This window comes from Poecile atricapillus, chromosome 3, assembly GCF_030490865.1.
Source record: "Poecile atricapillus isolate bPoeAtr1 chromosome 3, bPoeAtr1.hap1, whole genome shotgun sequence".
Lineage (NCBI taxonomy): Eukaryota > Metazoa > Chordata > Aves > Passeriformes > Paridae > Poecile > Poecile atricapillus.
The window spans coordinates 104064315-104083252 of NC_081251.1; the positions used below are offsets into that span (position 1 = coordinate 104064315).

Sequence of the window (18938 nt, forward strand, 5' to 3'; positions counted from 1 at the left end):
GCCTGCATGTGTGTGCCTGCTGTGGGGGTGTCTGTAGGGAAATGAGGAACTTCTGGCCTTGGTCAGCTGCCCACACACATCCTCTGAGGCGCCATACCGGAGTTTGCTAGATTCCAATGAAATAAGATGATGGAGAGACACGTTAACAAACAGTATGACTACAGACAGGCTTTTCCAAGGGAACGGCTTTAATTCCATTCATAAAGACATATATTTCCTTTCTTTTGAAGTCCAGCTACCCCATAACATTAAGAACAGTGAAAATTTTCACATAGTCATGAAACAGGCAGAAATGTGCACAGACATTCGGGCACACAACCCTTGACTGGGCTGGTTTTCCTTAACAGTACCACTGGTTTTGTGTTGGTGGTGATGAACATTGGCTAACACAAGAACGTATTTTGTGTCCCTTTCTCTTCTGTTACCAAAATTAAGACTCCACTGTGGCAACTACTGCTATAATCAGGTAGCCAACAGGTACACATAGTAGATGAAGGACAAAGAAGTCATATTTGGTGTGTAGCTCTCTGTGGGCTTGATGTGAAAAGGACCATCCCAGTGGATGTGATCCATAGTTAAAATGCACAGCCTGACCTTTGGTGAGTGCAGCTGTCTGTTCATCTGCACTGAAAGTCAGGGAGGGAGAGAAGCCTGCTACACTGTGGAGAAGGACATGAGCCCCTACCAGAGAAACTGTTTGGGTTGTGGTTTTAAATTCTTGGGTATTTCTGTTTATTCTTTGCTATCCTCTCTACTTAGAGCCTAGCTGCTTCCAAGAACTGGATCTGGGCCATCTCTGCTCCCTCCTCCCTCCAAACTGTGAAGCAAAATGCTTCTACAAATCAGAGCCTGCATTTCAAATATCCCCACTACTTCTGTTCTGGGTGTCTTCCAGCCAGAGCGCCTATAGCAGGAGGAGGTGGGTGCTGGAGTCTGTGAGGCTGCTCTGTGGTTAGAGGTGTGCCCAAAGGGCTGATCTGCAGACCAACAACCAGCAGAGAGGTGGAAAGATTCCAAAGAGCTGAATTTGGCAGCTGTGGTGCCCCACCTTGCCTAGACACAAACCCACCTGACATTGTTCCTGAACACAAAACACTGCGCACTACGAGAACTTCACACTGAGCAAGGAGGGGAAGGGAAGGCAGCAGGGAAGGAGCAAAACAAAGGTGTCTCCTCTGAGCCTTGTGCTTGGGATCCACAAGCTCTTCAGTATTCCTGAAATATGGTTCCACGACTACTCATCTGGCGTGTGTAGAACTTTCCTAAAGTTAACATCCAGCTACAGGTACCAATACCTTATTTCCCTTCACAGACTCAAGACAGTTCCTAACAAAGCAATCAAACCACAGAAACACTGAATGGTTTAAGTTCAGGTGTTCATTTTTGCTTAAAAACAATAACAGAGACAAAAAACCTGCAACATTTTTTTTTACAGGTTTCAAAACTTGAAATCCATGGGGCCCCTCTGAAGTGAGAAACTTTTTAGTTTGGTATTTTTGTTTGTTTGCTAATGAGGCTCTCCAAAGTAACAGTGGTAGGAAAATTCCCCATAAGGAATTTCAATTTTCCAGTGGTTTCAGTGTATCCTAGTTGGCATTTCCAGGTCTCTCCCTTTGGAGCACAGGAACCAATCCTTTTGGATTGTGTTTTCCACGTACAGCATCTCACTGTTGACATCCAAAGTCCTAGGGATAAACACACCAGCATGTTCCAGCTTTCCTGTGGCAGCCAACATCCTCCACTGAAAGCTGGGGGAGTTTTTTGGATGGAATGGGCTTTTCCCAGCTCCCCAGACCCCTCCAGCAGCTCAGCGCCGCAGCCTGAGGAAGAAGGCGTGCTTGCACTCCTTGCTGTCCAAGGGGTAATACTTGTCATAAAAATCCAAAATGTACTCCTCGGTCTTAAATCCAAACTTCTGGTAGAGCAGCATAGCAGGGTTGCTTGCAGAGACGTGAAGGGTGACGTCCTTGCCCATGCAGGTCTGCCAAGGGAGGGGGAGAGGGAAAAAAAGGGAGATATCACTGCAAGAGAACGAGACAGCCTCTGGGGGAATGCGGAGGTGAGGAGATTCAGCTCAGGGATCCAAGGTACTGAGGAAATGTGAGAAAAGTCACAGGCCCCGGCACAGGAGTTACCACACATAGCAACAGCAAAGGGAGCGCTGCTGCTGCTGCTCCTCCAAGCCTTTGTTCCTGAGAAATGTGGATTCTCTGACAATGAAAGCAGGTTTGGGATTATAATTTGTCATCTTTCCATTGTTGATTACTAAAGTAATTGTTAATTAAAAATAACCTTGGTGTACAGCCCTGATCTCAAATACAATGGCCTGAAGAAAAGACAAAACATGCCAGAGGATCAGGCTCTGCACTCCTCCCTGTCAGCAAACAGAGCTGAGCTCTCTGGGACTGCCTGAGCACCTCTGTGCTGTCACGCTGGAATTCCTGCCTATCCCACCCAGCTCCTCTCCCATCCTTCAGGGCACAGCACTCGCCTCCTAAGAAGGCAGGAAATTCAGTTCAGACAGCAAATAATAGTATAGCTGAAGTTACCTTGAAGATCCTAAATTATTCTAGCCAGCAACACTCAGATTAAGATGCTGAAATAATTTATTTACTGCTTTCGTCAAGTGTTTTAATAGCATTCCATGTATATTGAGTGTATTGTAACTCCTAAGTGGGAACAGTAATACCCTCTAGGAAATCTTCAAGATAAAACATTCAAGGGGAAAACTCTCAGGAATTTAAGAAGGGAAAGAAAAAAAAGAAATAATATGAAGCTGTTTTGGGGAAAAGAAAATTTGCATGAGATCATTAAGAAAATGCAGTTTAGTCCTCTGGGACAGATGCATGAGAGGATAAGTTTTGACAGCAAACCAGCCACTGCTATTTGCATCAAAACACTTTCCTGTTAAGTTATGGCTGTTCCCAGGAATTCAGCCCCAAACTCAGCACACTGATCCCAAAGTCAGCCACCTACTCTTGATCCAAACAGAGCATCAAAGTGTCTCAAGCTACAGAGAACAGACCCCCAGTCCAAGCAGGCTGCAAAGCAGCACCTGCAACCTGGAGACTGAGGAACAGGTCACAACCACCATTTATTTTACAGGACTAAACCCCTTCTACCACTGTCAGAAAGACAGCAGCAGCAAAATAAACCTAATGTGAGCCAAGCATACAGTGCTGATCTCTCACTGCTAGTGTGCCTAATCAGACTCAGATCTCTCAGATCTGCTTGGCTTTCCTCAACAGGGAATTTCATGAAAGCAGGATTAGGTTAATTGATCTGATGCATCCTACAAAAAGGTGTGAGGATTTTCTGTGGCTGACTTGCCAACTCCAGCATCCCAGCTCTGCTGGAGAGGGAAGTCTCTGAGAGTCCACCTGCTGGAACTGTGCAAACCTTGGCGCCTGTTCCCACTGGTGTTGACATCTCACATCAGCAGACTGAGCTGAGGGCAATTTCCTTCAACACTTCACACAGAGCTGCCTGGGAAATGCAAGGGGTGAGTTTAAAGAATATTGATTACAGGCCTGTGTCAGCACTGCAGAGAGCTGTGCAGGTAGCAGAGTTACCCTCAGGCGGCCCAGGAGCGGAAAGTGCTTTTCCAAAGCAAGGATCACTTTACCCAGGGCTCTGCCAGCACTCCCTACCTTGCTTCAGCCAAATAAGAAAGAGGATAAAACAGTTTCAATTGTGAGTTTTTGTTAGTGAAGCTCACCTTGACTACAACAAACTAAGAAATATTTCCCATCGCAGCTCTGCCAAGAGAGTTCAGGGAGTGGTAGAACTATGGAGTTAGGCTCTGTAAAGGACATGCATCTGCATCCTTACTCACAATTAAGCTGCCTTTCCTGCAATTTAATTCAAGAAAGTAAATGGAATTAAGGCTACTTGAATAACAAGTATTCATTCAGAGAATTAATGAGGTTTAACTCTTTTAATATCACCCTTTCAGTTAGCTGACATTAATTTTCCCAAGTATTCCTGTGGAACAAGGCCCAGGACAAGCCAGTTTAAACAAACAATGAGACTGCAAACACTTTATCATTAACTCAGCTGTATTTGAACCAAAGTATAAAAATGAAAGTGAGTGATTGAGATCAGTAAGTGGAATGCATGGAATAAACCTCCAGGTGCAATCAAGAGAGCTGCAATAATTCTGACTGACCCTGCCTAAAAAAGAGTTTACCTCATATTCTCCTTTAAACCTCCCATTTACAGTATCCCTTTTACACAAACTACTGACCACTGAAGAACACAGTTAATCCCAAAGCAGCTGAAGTGTGCAGCATTCCTCTAATTCCAAGGACATGACCAGGATGGTTGTTTTCCTGGGCACATTTTAACTTCCAAAGCAGGAGCTACTTCCTCCCATAAACATTCACAAAAAGGGTTTTTACTCTCTAATATCTGCACGTGTGCACACAAGGAAGAAGTGAGAGCTGGTGCTTTGGCAGATTCACGGGATGATTTCATTCCATTACCTGGATAAGATGGTAAATCATGAAGGTTGCAATCCCAGCTCTTCTCCACTCAGGGTGCACCAAGAGAAAAGAGATGTAAGCTTCGTTGTACTTCACATCTGGCACCATAAAGCCAAAGGCAATGATAACTTTCTTGTAAAGGACAACAACACTGAAGTCTGGATACTGCAGGCACTCTGACAAATCAATTCCTAGGGAGAAAGAAACAGCAATTGGAAGCACTGCAAACCAAAAGAAAAGTGTAGTTGAAATCCAGGGGTTTAAGGCTTTTTAGAAACACCTTCTCTTTATTTCAAATTTATGACAGCAGGAGATCACAGCATCATAGAATAGTCCAAGGCCCCTGCTAGAGCAGTCCTCTGTTACTACAAATTATGCAGCCAAATGTCCCACATTTTGGGAAATCCCAGGGGTCAGGACACCTAGAGTGCAGGGGGTGAACCCTGCCTTGGGAAAACCAGCTGCCTGATCCTGGTGTCTCCCCTGCCAGGTAAGTATCCAAGGGAAAAGGTGATACAACAAAACAAGACGTGCTTAGCAGGGAAGCTTGAGTGGAAAAAACAAAGCTGATTTCCTTTCAAATGACTCAAGGATGAAACTGAGACTTAACTCTCTTCAGAAGCAGCACACATGAAACTGGTTTCAGCTTTGGTAGCATTGCCTGCTATGGTTCCTGTCTTTTTCCTCCACCTTGCCTGGAGCTCTTAGTGCTGTCTCCTGTGCACACTCGGCTGGTTGTGGAACTACACTGTGAGCCTAACCACAGCTTCCAGTGCTATCAAAACACTTGCTTTTACCATGCAAATTCTCTAATCTCAGGGACAGAGTAGCCTCTTAGGCAGTGTGTGCTTCTGTGAGTCAGAGGCTGGACACAGAAAGAGGCTGGGAGTTTGTTACCTTGCCTAACCACCCTGCTGCTGCAATCCTAGAGCATCCACACAGCCTATCAGCATCAAACAGTTCAGCTCGAAGCACTGAAGACTGACTGCTTGGTAATTTGCATGGACAGACCCTAAATGAGATGCAAGCCACAGAGGAGATGTGCAAGAAACGTTTGCTTCAGCCTCAAGTTGGCAATTGCAATGTATTCAGAACACGGGGTAACAAAATAGTAGAGTATGTTTTCCAGAAATCACTCCTGATGAGAGGCAAGACTTCATAAGGCACCAGGCCCCAAGAAGTGGGCGAGTTATTTTCTTGCTCGAGAGTAAATTGGGTGGAGCAAGACGTGGGAGGGATCGATTGGCAATCGGGGGTTGTGTTAATTAAGCCAAAGCTGCCGCTGCCTATGGAGTGCTTTGCAGCATGTCTGGACAGGAACACTCATTGCCCCGGGCGCTGGCGGCTCCGCAGTGGTGCAGTTTTTCCTGTAGGAAGATGCTTAGCTTACGATGGTTCACCCCTGGAGACGCTTCCCGCTAGGGAGAGGTTTCCCGTTAGGGCACCAAGGCACTGTGAGAAACAACACCCGGGAATCTCTCCTCCACCAGCTCGTTTGCAGTCAATACCTCGAAACCTAGTTCTGCCTTGGGAGAAGCAGGAACAGCTCTGAAAGGAAGGATTTGGAGGGATAGAAGAACTAAGCGCTGGTACAATGATGCTCACACCCAGGTGCTTATCCCTGCCTCCTAACCCCAAGCTGTGCCAGCTAAACCCTTTGCATCCAGGCTTTACCTCCCAAGCATCACTAAAAACAGAATCAGGATGCAATGATCATATCCCAGCCTCAGAACTGTTTTGCCATGGCAAAGATTGGGATTCTTGTTTGGAGATTGATGGGAGTGTCAGCTTTCTGATTTAATGATGAACAGTTCACAGCTGGGTGGAACACACCCATGCTCCTTATGTTAAATAAAAGAGGGTGAGTCCTGAAGAACTTAATGAATGTGCAACCCAACTTGGCCAGAACTTCAAATACATTATCAGGAGAGGAGAGACAGTGACAAAGCGGTTCAGCCTCTGCTGGGATTGCAAGTGTCTCTCGCAAGCTCTGAAACAGCTTGGTTCAGCCTCTGCTGGGATTGCAAGTGTCTCTCACAAGCTCTGAAACAGCTTGTGAAAGGAAAGGTGTGCCAGGTAATTTTCCCCACACTGTACAATTTGCATATAATGAGCAGCAAAAAGAGCTCCTGTCCTGACTGCGGCATATGGGCACTGCTGAGCTACAGCCCTGCTGAATCACTATCTGCAAATCAAAACACAAAGCAAACAGTCACCTGCAATAAAGGTGTGTACTGTTTGTCCTGGGCTTTTCTAAAATAGTCTGCTGCGTTGTTTGCTGATCAGCAGCTGATGCATGCAGCAGATGAACATCCCTATTATTATTTCAGAAGAACTAAAGACTGCAGCCTCGTAACCGCCCCCAGAAAGGGCAGCCACTGTCCCCAAAGAACCTGCAGTTCCAGAAATTACTCAGAAAAACACAAACCTAATCTTGTCCATACCTTGTAAATACTGAGGCTTGAAGAAATAAAGGACATCACGGCAGAGCAATTAATTGAATCACAGAATATGCTGAGTTGGAAGGGACCCTCAAGGATCATCAAATCCAACTCCTGGCCCTGCACAGGACAACCGCAAGAATCACACCCTGTGCCTGAGAGCATTGTCCAAACTCCTCTTGGGCAGGCTTGGTGCTGTGACCACTGCCCTGGGGAGCCTGTTCCAGTGCTCAACCACCCTCTGGGTGGAAAACCCATTCCTATAATCCAACCTAAACCTCCCCTAATACAGCTTCAGAGCAGTTCTATTGGGTCCTGTCATCACAGAGAAGAGATCAGTGCCTGCCCCTCTGCTTCCCCTCCTGAGGAAGCTGCAGACCATGATGAGGTCTCTTAGTCTCCTCCTCTCCAGGCTGAACAGACCAAGGGACCTCAGGCAGTCCTCATACAGCTTCCCAACTTTGACATATCCAACTTACTGCTAGGAAGAAACCTTCTTGCAAAGGTAATGAACAGTAATCTCTGGTATACAACTGTTAATTTCAACCCCCGATTCTGCAAAACATTTCACTGGATGCTTAAATTCAGTTAACTACTAAACTACCCGACTACTCCTATTAGCACCTATTTTTGTTAGTGCTGTGCTAATTAGGGCCTAATTGCCAGTTCTACACCATCTCCAGAGACAAAGACACCAAACCCATGCCTCCACCTCAAATGCATTCCTGTGACATCAGATAATGGGTTTCTAAGAATCAGCCAGACATCAACTGAAGAAAAATTTGGTCCAAGAACATTTTTTTTCTGAACAATACTACTCCTTTCTTGGAAACACAAGCACTGGAGGAATCTCACCAGGCCAGAAGAATTCGTGGCACATGGAGTTTATAGTAGGGATGTGATTAGGGCGAACGTAGCAGTAATCAATGGGTGCTTCTGGCTCAGCCTTCCAGTTGAGATCATTCCTGTGTGGATTTGCCCGGATTTCTGCCAGCAGCCTGAGTTTTGGGGGCTTTGTCTCATAATCACGTCTGCCAGGAACATGAAAAGGAAACACAAAAAGCAAGTGAGTAACAGGAACTGCCACTGCAGCTAAATGAGTACTGTCCATGAAATATCTTCTGACATGCTCAACTTAGGAAATAAAAGAACAGTCTTCCATTCACACAGGAAAACAGCCCCCAGCTCAGCAAAAGTACCCTTGTGCCAGACACCAGGACACTTTCCAGACCTGCAGCATGTCCAGATGGTCTTTCCTTACAGCATGAGCAAGGAAATCACAGTTCTGACCCAAAAGCAGGTGCAACTTGCATTGAATTGCTACAGCAATGCCTTCTCTGCCCTCGCCCCCTCTTGGAGATTCCCCTTCCCAATGCAATCCGTTTCACTACTCAGCTAAATCAAACACTATCCCTTCAGGGTTACCATGGTGCACTGGGTTGTACTTTGAGGAGGAGTGAGGAGCACTGCCCAAGAAAGGTGTCCTCTCCGTGGGCTGGCGGTGCACAAGCCAAGAGCAAGCTCAGACCCTCTGTACCTGATGTAAGGTTTAAGGACACGGGAGGTGTAAGGGCTGACAATACTGTGGTCTGTCAGCAGGTCTTCTGAGCCTACCAGGCGGTACAGAAACTTGGTTGTCTGCTGGCGATATCCCTTTGTGGCAGGCAGCATTGTCTGGATGCACAAAAAAATGCACAACAATTGCAGGAAGGTCAGTCAGAGATTCAACAAGGGGATCATATGGAGGGAGAGTAAGGGCCTTTCAAGTGAGACAGGGTGGACTGGACCACAGTGGTCCCACCTCTGGACTCTGCTGGGCGCTTCCAAATTTGATGCCCAAATCTAAAAGTGCTGCAAGTCATCTCCCTCATACACACCCGCCTGTTTGGGTACTCCCAGGCCTCCACCACCAGCATTTGGGCAGGGCTGGAGTACAAATACATCGACATTTGTGGTGCTGACAGTGACAGACAGCAGTGCTGAACCAGCATGTCCCAAGAAGAAAGGGACTTAGGAGAGCATTGGTGGGGACACAGCCCCAGGCCAAAATGAGTCTTGTTCACATAATCCTTTTTACTTTAGGAGTCAGATAACCTCAGTGTGACACTGCTGGCGGCAGCAAAAGTGCCAAAAGCTAACTTAGATTTGGGAACACCCACCTGGTATCTGTCCAAGATTCTGAAGTCCTGGCTAGTAGTTCTGTATGTTGCTTGCCCTACTGGGGACCTGGAGACACCGCCTTCTTTGGCTCCATAAATCCCATCAACCAGGAGCAGCGCAGCATTCACAACCTGGTCCAAGTCAAAGAGTGGGAGTCCTCTTTCCCTCTTGGCCTGCCTGACCAGCAGCTTGCGCCTCAGCCTCCGGGCCTCTGGGGTCATGCTCAGAGCATTGGGACAGGCTTCCAGTCTCTTCAGCAGCAGCTTTTCCTCATAGATGCTAACTGAGGTGTGCTTGGGAATTCTGGGTTTAGCATCCTTCTCCAGCTGTAACTTTCCCTTGTCTCGTCCTCTCACCTGCAAGGGTGTGTTTGATTCTTCAGGATCTTCACTGTCACCTTCCATCCGTTCTGTTTTTTCTTCTTCACTCTCCACCTCTTGCTTGATTTGCTCAGCTGTCTTCACTTTTTTTCTGCTTGCTATCATGGTGCCAGCACCAGCTACCCCACTGGGAGGGGGCACATACTCTATTCCTGGGTCTATGACTCCATCTCCTTCCATCTCCTCATCATCTGTGGCACAGATCAAAATAATCCAGAGGGAAAGAAAAAATAGTTTAAACATCAAAGTTACATTTCAAAAATGCTTGTCACAGCATTTTTCTGCTAAGGAACCACTAATGTGGGTTTACCCAACACACTTCATTTTCTATGTACTCCCAGATTTCCTGATTTTGCATGGGAGATGCTGAAAAGAGTCCAATTTCAGGACACAGAATCAATCCTGCTCCTAAAGTGCCTTGTAGTTTGGCATCGGGAAACAGTGCCCCTCCTGAGCTGCAAGCACATGTTCTTTGAGGAACATTAAGCTGCTGAAAATTCCCAAAGACTGGGGATCAAAAGGTCAGATCAAGCTGGTGAGCTGTATCTTCAGCTAGAATACCCTGGAGAGGTTCTGTCCTCTACAGAACCTCACTATTCTTCCTGTCACCCAGAAGACTGGCTCCTTAAGGAGCTAAGAGAATTCAGCCTGCAACGCTGCTTTGCAATCTCACTGAAATTTAGCATCCATTAATCAGCACAATCATACTTATAAAATACTGGGACATTACCATGGGAATAAAATTTCTCCCACAAAAAACATCTGACAAAAACTAGACCTGCCATGTAACAATGTCATCTGTGTCATAAATGCTTATGCTGAGTGGTCCAGCAGTTGCTGTGTGAAGTCTACCCACTGTTTATTCAGGATCTCTCAGAAAACAATAATGGGGGTTTCTTCTGGCCTCAGAAGATGATGATAAAACTATGGAAAACCAGTCAATTCTCACACTCAACTAAGACAACAGAATACTGCCAGTTACTTTCCATCTTATCCTGAAAGGATCCTGCAGCTCATAGGGAGCTTCTTTTTTAAGAAATATTCTCAGAAAACTGCACACGGTTCATCACTAAACAAAACCCATGGTGGCTCTTACCATGGAACAGTGCCTGTGGTGGCATGACATCTGGGATGAGATCTGCTTCCGAGAGCAGGCTGGGAGTGGCCGAGTGCGAGGCGGGAGTGCCGGGAGCAGAGAAGTCCAGGGACGGGGACGGAGAGGGGCTGGTCAGAGGCGTGCGGTCGGATGAGCTCAGGGAGGAGAAGTCGATGACCTCTCCTTTCTCCAGGACGATGTCAGGCCGGCGGCAGCGGCTGCTGAACTTGACAGGAGTGGAGGAAGTGCTGCGGTCCAGGAACCCGGCTGCCTCCTTCTGGGCTCTCCGAATGTCCTTGGCTTCCTGAGTGCGGGACCTCTTCTCCTTCAGCTCCATGGCTGACTCGACTGGGTTGCGGCTCACCCGCTTCCGAAGGCCTTCCACAGTAATGATGGGATCCAGCGGGGGCTTGGAAGCTGCTGAAGAAGGAGTTTGCTTATTCTGAGCTCCTCCAGTCACTGGATTCACACTATGCAGTCAAAAAACACACTGACTACAAAGCTCAAAAGATAGGGCTTTCATTGTGTATGAGAAATTCACTCTGGGACATGTAGCATTAAGCCAGTGTACGACTAAAGCCTCATTAAAGCCCAAATTTTGTTCCTCCACACAGAGGAAAATTTGAATCTAATGACAAAAGATAAAAGACATTCCCCAGGGTAAAGAGAAGTGGGAAGATTGTGGATTTCAGCTAAAAAAAACAAACAACCAAAACCACTCTGCACAGGCCTCAAAACTCTATAAATCAGCACAATGGAAAAAGATAATAAAATATAACAGGCTTCTCACACTACAGTATATGCATCATAGTTCTCTTCAGCCAACCATTATACAGTGGATCAAAACTAAGGGACTGTACATGCACACAAACTGGCTTTAGCTGAACTTTTCTCATGCTTTTCTCCCAGCTCTGGGCCAGTGCAGTTACCTTTTGCCTTCAGTGCAGATGATGACAGTTTCTCTCCTTCAGGTTTCATTGTTGGGGGTTTGTTATGAACCAGCTTCCACCATCCCGGTTCTCCAAATTCCTGTGCCCCTGAGCGGAAAAACAAGGGGCTCCCCACAGAGAGACAGCCAGCAACTGTGCTCCACCATGTTGAGGTCTTTTTCCTGTGGTGGGAGAAAGAAAAACAAGAGTTAGGTCTCCACTCACCAGCTGTGCTTCCATCCTGAACAGATGTTCAGGATGTTTCTGCCAGTGGCACTGGCACACACACACTGAACTACTCCTGAAGCACTTTTCTGGCCCCTTGGAGGTAGGGAGCTGCATTTAAGCCTTTCCCTCTGCTGGGCAGTGCACTCTTACTGGGCATCTGAGCATTTTTTGTTCCTTTAGCAACTGGTCACAGGGCTAACTAAGATGTCACTTAGGAAAGAGGTGAGAAGAAATACTGAAGAATTGTCCTTGTAGCCAATAACTGAGGTACTCCCTCAGACTCTGGGACAGTCAGGTTCATGGTGCAGAGTCTAACCTCAGTTGCTCAGAATCTCAGGATTTCTTCTTGTCTTTGCACACCCCCACGGGCAGGAACATCTGTACTTGCTAAGGCTTGGCTGAGTTGGTGCTCACTGCTGCCCTTACACACCTTGGGGTACTGAATCTCAAAGGTGGGGGACCAAACCCAGCTGCCGCAGCTCAAAGTCTGGAGTATTAAGAGTAAATCTGGATAAGCTGCACTTCAATATGACAAGGAAGAAGATCATTGCACGGCTTGTACTGCTACACACATGATTCAGCTGTCTCTGTTCCATCAGTGGCTTGTCCAGGCAAGTGGGAAGGCTGTGTCTGAGGCCAGGAATCACTCTCTGAATTTCAGTCAGAGCAAGGAGTTCCCAGGGCAAGTCTCAAAAGGCAGCAGCAAACCCTGGGAGGCATCGGCTCCCTGAATGAGGGACAATGGGCCACCAGCTGCCCTCCTGTCAGGGTCCCTGTGGCTTCCAGAGATGACAAATGCTAACATTTCTGAGAACAGAGCAAGGAGGCACAGACAAGCACTGAAAGCAAAGCCAAAGACCAAATCTGGTTAGAAAGAAAGGCCAGATCTTACAACAGAGAAATCCCTGGGGAGGAATAGAAGCTGTGAAGTCAATCAAATCTACAACTTCCAAGGATTGCTCAGTTCCTTTCCTGCCTCCACAGCACACGCATTAACACTGAGGATTTGGTTTGACAGCTTCAGCATGCCCAAAAAGAAGTGCTGTTCACCTGGAAAATGAAGGCTGCCCTTAATGAGAGGGGCTCCTACTGTAACAGTGTCTTTACACATACTGAAAAATGTTTCAATTGTTTAAACACCTACTATGTAAAAAACATTCCATTAATACACAGAACAATCGAAAAGGTGAGGCTCAGCTCTTCTTGAAGAACTTGGTCCTTGCAAGCTTAATAGCCAAAGAACTTTGCTGGATCACATTTTTGTCCCTAAAGTTTGGCAATACCAGGATTAGCCCATCCATTGTGACTGTTTACAAAAACTCAGTCTTTGCAGGTTCACATGTTGCCTAAAGGAAGATAAGAAATAATCCAAAATACATGCATTTGTATTGCTTTTGTGTGACTCTCCTGGGGTTGTTTTTCCCCAGTAAGAAATTCTGATTCTTTCTCAAGTGTACCCCTCATGCCTGCATTCTGATTCTCAGTATTAAATCTTCCTTTTTTATCACTTATAAGGCTCAACAGAGGTGTCACCAAATTAACCAGGATTCTTGTCCATTTGTATAACAAGTTTTAATTCCTTTGGCTCACCAACCAGACCCTCAGGGAAATATCTTTTCTTTACCTGTTCCCTAATAAGAAAGTCCAGTGTTTCTCAATAAAAGCACAAATGTCCTCTTTCCATCTGAAGTACCCCTGACGGCCCGTTCCTTCCAGAGACAAGTTGTACATTGCCAACATGACAACCTGGAAAAGAAAGTGTTGGACACAAGTGAATCCCTTGTGCTTTTTCTGCTGAACAGACCCCCACAGCTGCTGCACACACACACACAAATCTTTGCTCCCTCATAAATATCTTATTTTTGCAACATCTCATAGGCAACTTCTGCAATCCATCTTCTTCCTGGTTTTGTGCTGCCCATTCTTGTCTTTCTATTGTTAGATGCACATTCTTCCAGAGATTTCTCCATCCCAGGAGAATAACAAGCTGCCTAGTTATGCAGGTTTGTGCTGAGACACAAGAATTGTGCAGCTGTTGTATAAATGAATGACAGTACAGCTGGGGTCTGAATGTAATGTGGAGGTACAGAAACAGTCTTTCAAATATAAAAAAGGTCACAAGTAATCCCGCTATCCAATACATCAGAAACATTGTGACAACGATCTTTCACACACTTCATAACCAAATTCTGTACTGTAACATACCCAAACTAAAGGGCAGGTTTGAAAAATCTCTCCCCTCCTTCAAGTAAATCCTAGTTGACCAACTGTTAATTACATTTACTTAATTAATTTTAATTAATTTATTAGAACAAAACTAAAGTCAGCTAGGCTGGGATCACCTTTCAACAATCACACAGCTCTACTTCCAGTAACAACTTTCATTTCACCCTCAAAGAAGTCTGAAATCTGCTTTTCTTGGGGAGATGGATCTCCTCACAGTGGATCTTGGCTTTCTGAGATGCATTGTCACTGATATCAAAATGAGGAAATATGGACAGCTTTAATGTCCCCATCCCCCTATTTCTACCTCACAACCCCTCTCAGTTTGATAACTAGGATTTTGTGGGTTTTAGTCATGTGGGACAGTGTCTAAGGATGTCAAAAATAATTCTCTCTCCAACTGGCTAAAGATACAGATGTGTTGAGGCCACATACTCTGAAAAAAATCCAGAAATCACTGTCCCCATTCTTCCTGCTCCAGGTTAGTTTGACCACTTCTATCAATTCCACTTACCAAGAAGCAGAAGCAGCTCTGGCTGCTGGAAGCCCAGGAAGGTGGTCACAGTTTTCTTCTTCACCCATTTTCTTTTTGTCTGCCCATTCCCCATGGCACTCTGAAGAGACCTTTGCTTTCCCCATCTGGAACTTGGTGAAACTCTGCCAGTCTGTCAGCATAGACCCCTACCTGCACTGGCCACCAGTAGAAAGCAGTGCAGGATTTACAACTGGTGTTTCAAATTATCTTACATGACAATAAGGCTGAGTGCCTATGGGCAAGAATCAAGGAAAAGCCAGTAAGGCTGATATTTTCAACAATCTGACAGCTTGTCCTCAGGACAAGTGGCCTCCTCAGCTGGTAGATGGGGAAAGGGAGCACAACAGCCCAGTTATTCAGGAGGAAGCAGCTGGTGACCTGATGAGCCTCTCAGATGCTCACAAGTCTACGGGACCAAATGGGATCCATCCTTGGGTACCGAGGGAGCTGGCAGAAGAGCTCACCAAGCTGCTGTCCATCATTTACCATCAGTCCTGGCTCACCAGGGAGGTACCTGATGGCTGAAGGTTGGCCAGTGTGACACTCGTCTGTAAGAAGGGCTGGAAGGAGGATCCAGGGAGCTCCAGGCCTGTCAGCCTGACCTCAGTGCCTGGCAAGGTTATGGAACAGATCATCTTGAGTGTCATCACCTGGCACCTACTGCATGGATTTAGGGGGAGCAGGTCCTGCCTGACCAGCCTGATCTCCTTTTATGACCAGGTGACCTGCCTGGGGATCCAGGGAAGGCCGTGGATTTTGTCAGCCTGGACTTCAGCAAAGCCTTTGACACCACCTAGAGGTGCCTGGACAGGCTGGAACCATGGGCCAAACCCAACAACAGGATGTTTACCAAGACCAGGTGCTGAGTCTTGGTAAACATCCTCTTTGGCCACAACAACCCCCTGCAGCACTACAGGCTGGGGGCAGAGCAGCTGGGAGGAGACCATGCAGAAAGGGACCTGGGGGTACTGACTGATGGCAGACTGAACATGAGCCAGCAGTATGCCCAGGTGGCCAAGAAGGCCAACAGCATCCTGCCTTGGATCAGGAATAGTGGACAGCAGAAGCAGGGCAGTGCTTCTTCCCTTGTACTTGGCACTGGTGAGGCTGCACCACAAGCCTTGTGTCCAGTTCTGGGCCCTTCAATTTAGGAAGGATGTTGAGGTGCTGGGGCACATCCAGAGAAAGGCAACAAGGAGAACAGATCGTATGAGGAGCGGCTGAGGGAGCTGGGGGTGTTTAGGCTGGAGAGGAGGAGGCTCAGAGGAGACCATATCACTCTCTACAGCTCCCTGACAGGAGGGTGCAGACAGGTGTGGGTTCAGCCTTTTCTTCCAGGGAACAAGTGACAGCAGAAGAGGACACATTTTTAGTTGCACCAGGGTAGGTTTAGGCAGGGCATTAGGAAGAATTTCTTCACAGAAGGAGCAACTGGGCATTGAAATGGGCTGTCCAGGGAGATGGTGGAGTCACCATCCCTGGAGGTGTTTAAGGAAAGCCTGGATGTGGCACTCAGTACCATGGTCTGTTTGACCATGTGGTGTTAGGTCATGGGTTGGACTTGATGATCTCAAAGGTCTTTTCCATCCTAGCTGATCCTGTGATTCTGTAATATTCTATGAGCCCAAAGGATACAAACAGATGTCATTTTGATTGCTCAGGTGTGCAAATGACTGGAACAGTGAATACCAGCAAGGACTGATGCCAGTGCATAAGCAGCCAGGTTGGAGCTTTGTACCCAGGGAGCTGGAAAGCTTTCTGTTTTTATGTTGCCACCTCACCAGTTTTACATTTTCTTAGATACAAAAAAATGTTCATGCCTAGAAGCCAAATTCCGTTTATTTTGCTTTTCCAAACCTGCTTGAAGCCATGAATTCATGAGCAACATAAGGGGAAGGAAAAAAAAAGAAAAGGGATGTGGTTTGTATTATTATCTTTCAATTTCCATGCCAAATGTTGAAGTTCTCATGTGCAGACAATCCTCAGCTAATTAATTTCTGAAGTTCATAAAAATACTTCTTTGTTACCAATACCTGATCTTCCTTTTCCAGGTAGCATACACACAACAACCAACAATTTCTGAAAGTCCCACAGTTGTTCTGCTGGCACCAACATCTCACTTACTTGTTGCCATGTTAATCTCAGACGTTCAAATTGCTCCTTCCCATCTTCTGAGCAATCAGAGCAAGTAAATCTGAAGAAGTTATCTCCTTTGAGGTAGCTGAGCTGTTCTCTCAGTTGACCTAAAATGAAAAGGTAAAAATCGATCTTTTTGTCCTTCTATAGGAAAAAGTGCTGCAAATAAAATTTGGATTTCTTCCAAGATCAAGTTTATCTGAACAAAAATGACAGAACCACCTGGAAACCCCCATGCACCCAAAGTTACAGGCTCTAATTCTGTGTTTCTACAGCAGAGGAAAAAAGATCATATGAATCAGGGCTTCTAAACTCACCAGGAGTTAATCTACACAAACATGAACAAGTGAAAAATTACACTGGAGGACAGGGAAACTGTTAAGACTAGAGTGTTTCTGGAAAGTCACACTCAAAAGGTATTTTGCTACTAGGATGTCATCTCTTTTACTGTATAACGACACCAGATCAAGCATTTTTAACATAGGGATACCCTGCTTCCATACTGAATTGCAGAATTCAAGTTGCAACTGTGTCTGATGAAGGGAAAGAAACCCCACCATTTGTAGATCAAGAGGATTTCTAAATGCCAATTCAAGTAAAAAAGTAATTTGCCTGAGCACGGTGGCCATTTTCACAAGTGACAACGGAACTCCCTAGAAGTGAATGATTAGGAAAAAGTAAAGTATCTCCCTTTGACAGCTCGTTTACTCTGCACATTTGTATGTGGCTACTGTTGCTTTGCAACTGGCCCTTTCCACTCTTTGCATTGTTCCAGCAACGGTGGAGAGGAACATATTTGTAAAATAAAACAAGTTGAGTGTAAAACCAAGTGCTCCAGCATGAGATAGCTCATGCTACCTTTAATTCTGCTTCATTTTTTTATTAATTTATTTCAAGTTAATATTTCCCTTTACTCTGTAGTAATTTAATAGTCTGGAGCTGGTTTCATTATATTAACAACTAAACATTCACTAACACGCCTCGAGAGGAGATTTTTATACTGTAAATTTAGGCAAATTCTAAGAAGGCAAAAAGGGCAGCTCTGACATATCTGCAAGGCAGGTGCTACCTAAACAGTTCATAATTTCTAACCACAAACAAACAAACAAAAAAACATAAAACCCCCAAATCAAACCAAGCAAAAAACCCACCACCAAAACCAAAGCCAACCGGTGTTTAGCAATATCTGGCTTTTGAATATAGAAACAGATCAGATAATCCAGAATTTAGAAAGTTGTCTATTACACTCCTAACAGCTTATATCTTATGGAGAGGCATCAAATTCTGCAGCTTGCTCCAAACATGCCCCAGAGGTGGCTGCTGAAGGCCGGGCACGTTTCTAAGCCAACTTAAATTCACATTATTCGGAAAACATAAAGGTTGAGATTTAGCCATATGCTCCACAGATGTGACAAATCAACAGGGAGGGGAAAAAAATAACACACAAAGTCCTTTTCCTCCCCAAAGCTTTACAGCAAGTGTCATTATCTGAGTGAGCAGAGAGGTCAGGGCGCTTGGCCCAAGCCCTTAAACAGCTGCAAGAATTGTGAGGGTGGGCACGTTTCTGAACTTTACTTTTCTCTACCAATTGAAGGAGACAGTTGGATTTTATTAGAGAGAGCACCAGCTCTGGACACACGGAGCTCCTGGGCTGAAGTGTCTAACACAGCCCCTGCCAGCAGGCATCACCCACCAAGACAGGACAGGGTACAGCCTAACAAGCTGTGAAACAGGAACACAGGACAGCACAAACACCTTGCAAACACCCACCACGGCCAGGCACAACACAACTGGCAGTCTTACTTGCTGGGATCCACTTCTGACACTTCTCACAGTAATAGGACATCTCCTCCATCCAGGACGCTTCACCCTCATCGCTGTTCAGGGAGTCCCCGCTCTGGTCGTGCGATAAATCCACGGAAGCCTGGTCCTCAGACTCCACAATCAGGAGAGTCTCCCCTTCCACCTCACCCTCCTCCAGGCCCTCAGAGGTGGAGGTCCTGGTGGCTTCATCGTCGTGGCGGCTGAGCAGCCCACTCATGTGAACGTTGTTGGCCATCTTAGAGGGATCCTGCACAACAGTGAGCTGTTACCTCCCCACCTTCAGTCCATCCACACGGGGTGTGCCGCAGCCAAGTCTCCACAGTCCAAGTACCAATCACAGAGGAAATGGGTTTTGGTCTGCCCTAAAGCTTTAGAGGCTGGATTAAATTTATACAAAATAACCAGTCTTTCACAGATTACCTCTGTTTATTAAAACACCTGCAAGAAGTGAGATGCAAATGACCTTCAAACGTCTTTAATCAAACCTCTAAGGAGCCAGGCC

The 18938-nt window shown here is 46.0% G+C and overlaps 1 protein-coding gene and 1 non-coding gene across 4 annotated transcripts; both read right to left on the reverse strand.

Moving 5' to 3' along the window:
* Positions 1–173: 173 nt before the first annotated feature.
* KAT14 (lysine acetyltransferase 14) lies at positions 174–18935 on the reverse strand. Of its 3 annotated transcripts, none has more exons than XM_058835131.1 (10): positions 18416–18932; positions 16601–16719; positions 13343–13464; positions 11491–11672; positions 10562–10978; positions 9085–9656; positions 8463–8599; positions 7781–7956; positions 4485–4675; positions 174–1981 (listed from the first exon to the last, which is right to left on the reverse strand). In XM_058835131.1, exons 1-10 carry the CDS (start codon positions 18669–18671, stop codon positions 1808–1810), a joined length of 2346 nt encoding a protein of 781 aa, XP_058691114.1. In that variant the 5' UTR covers positions 18672–18932; the 3' UTR covers positions 174–1807. The 3 variants fall into 3 exon arrangements, with proteins under 3 accessions (XP_058691114.1, XP_058691113.1, XP_058691115.1); XM_058835130.1 differs by having other exon boundaries at positions 10562–10981; XM_058835132.1 differs by lacking the exons at positions 174–1981; positions 4485–4675 and having other exon boundaries at positions 7814–7956; positions 8351–8599; positions 10562–10981; positions 18416–18935.
* On the reverse strand, positions 4819–4982 carry LOC131578363 (U1 spliceosomal RNA). Its single transcript, XR_009277456.1, has one exon. It is a non-coding gene; the product is annotated as a U1 spliceosomal RNA (small nuclear RNA).
* Positions 18936–18938: the final 3 nt, after the last annotated feature.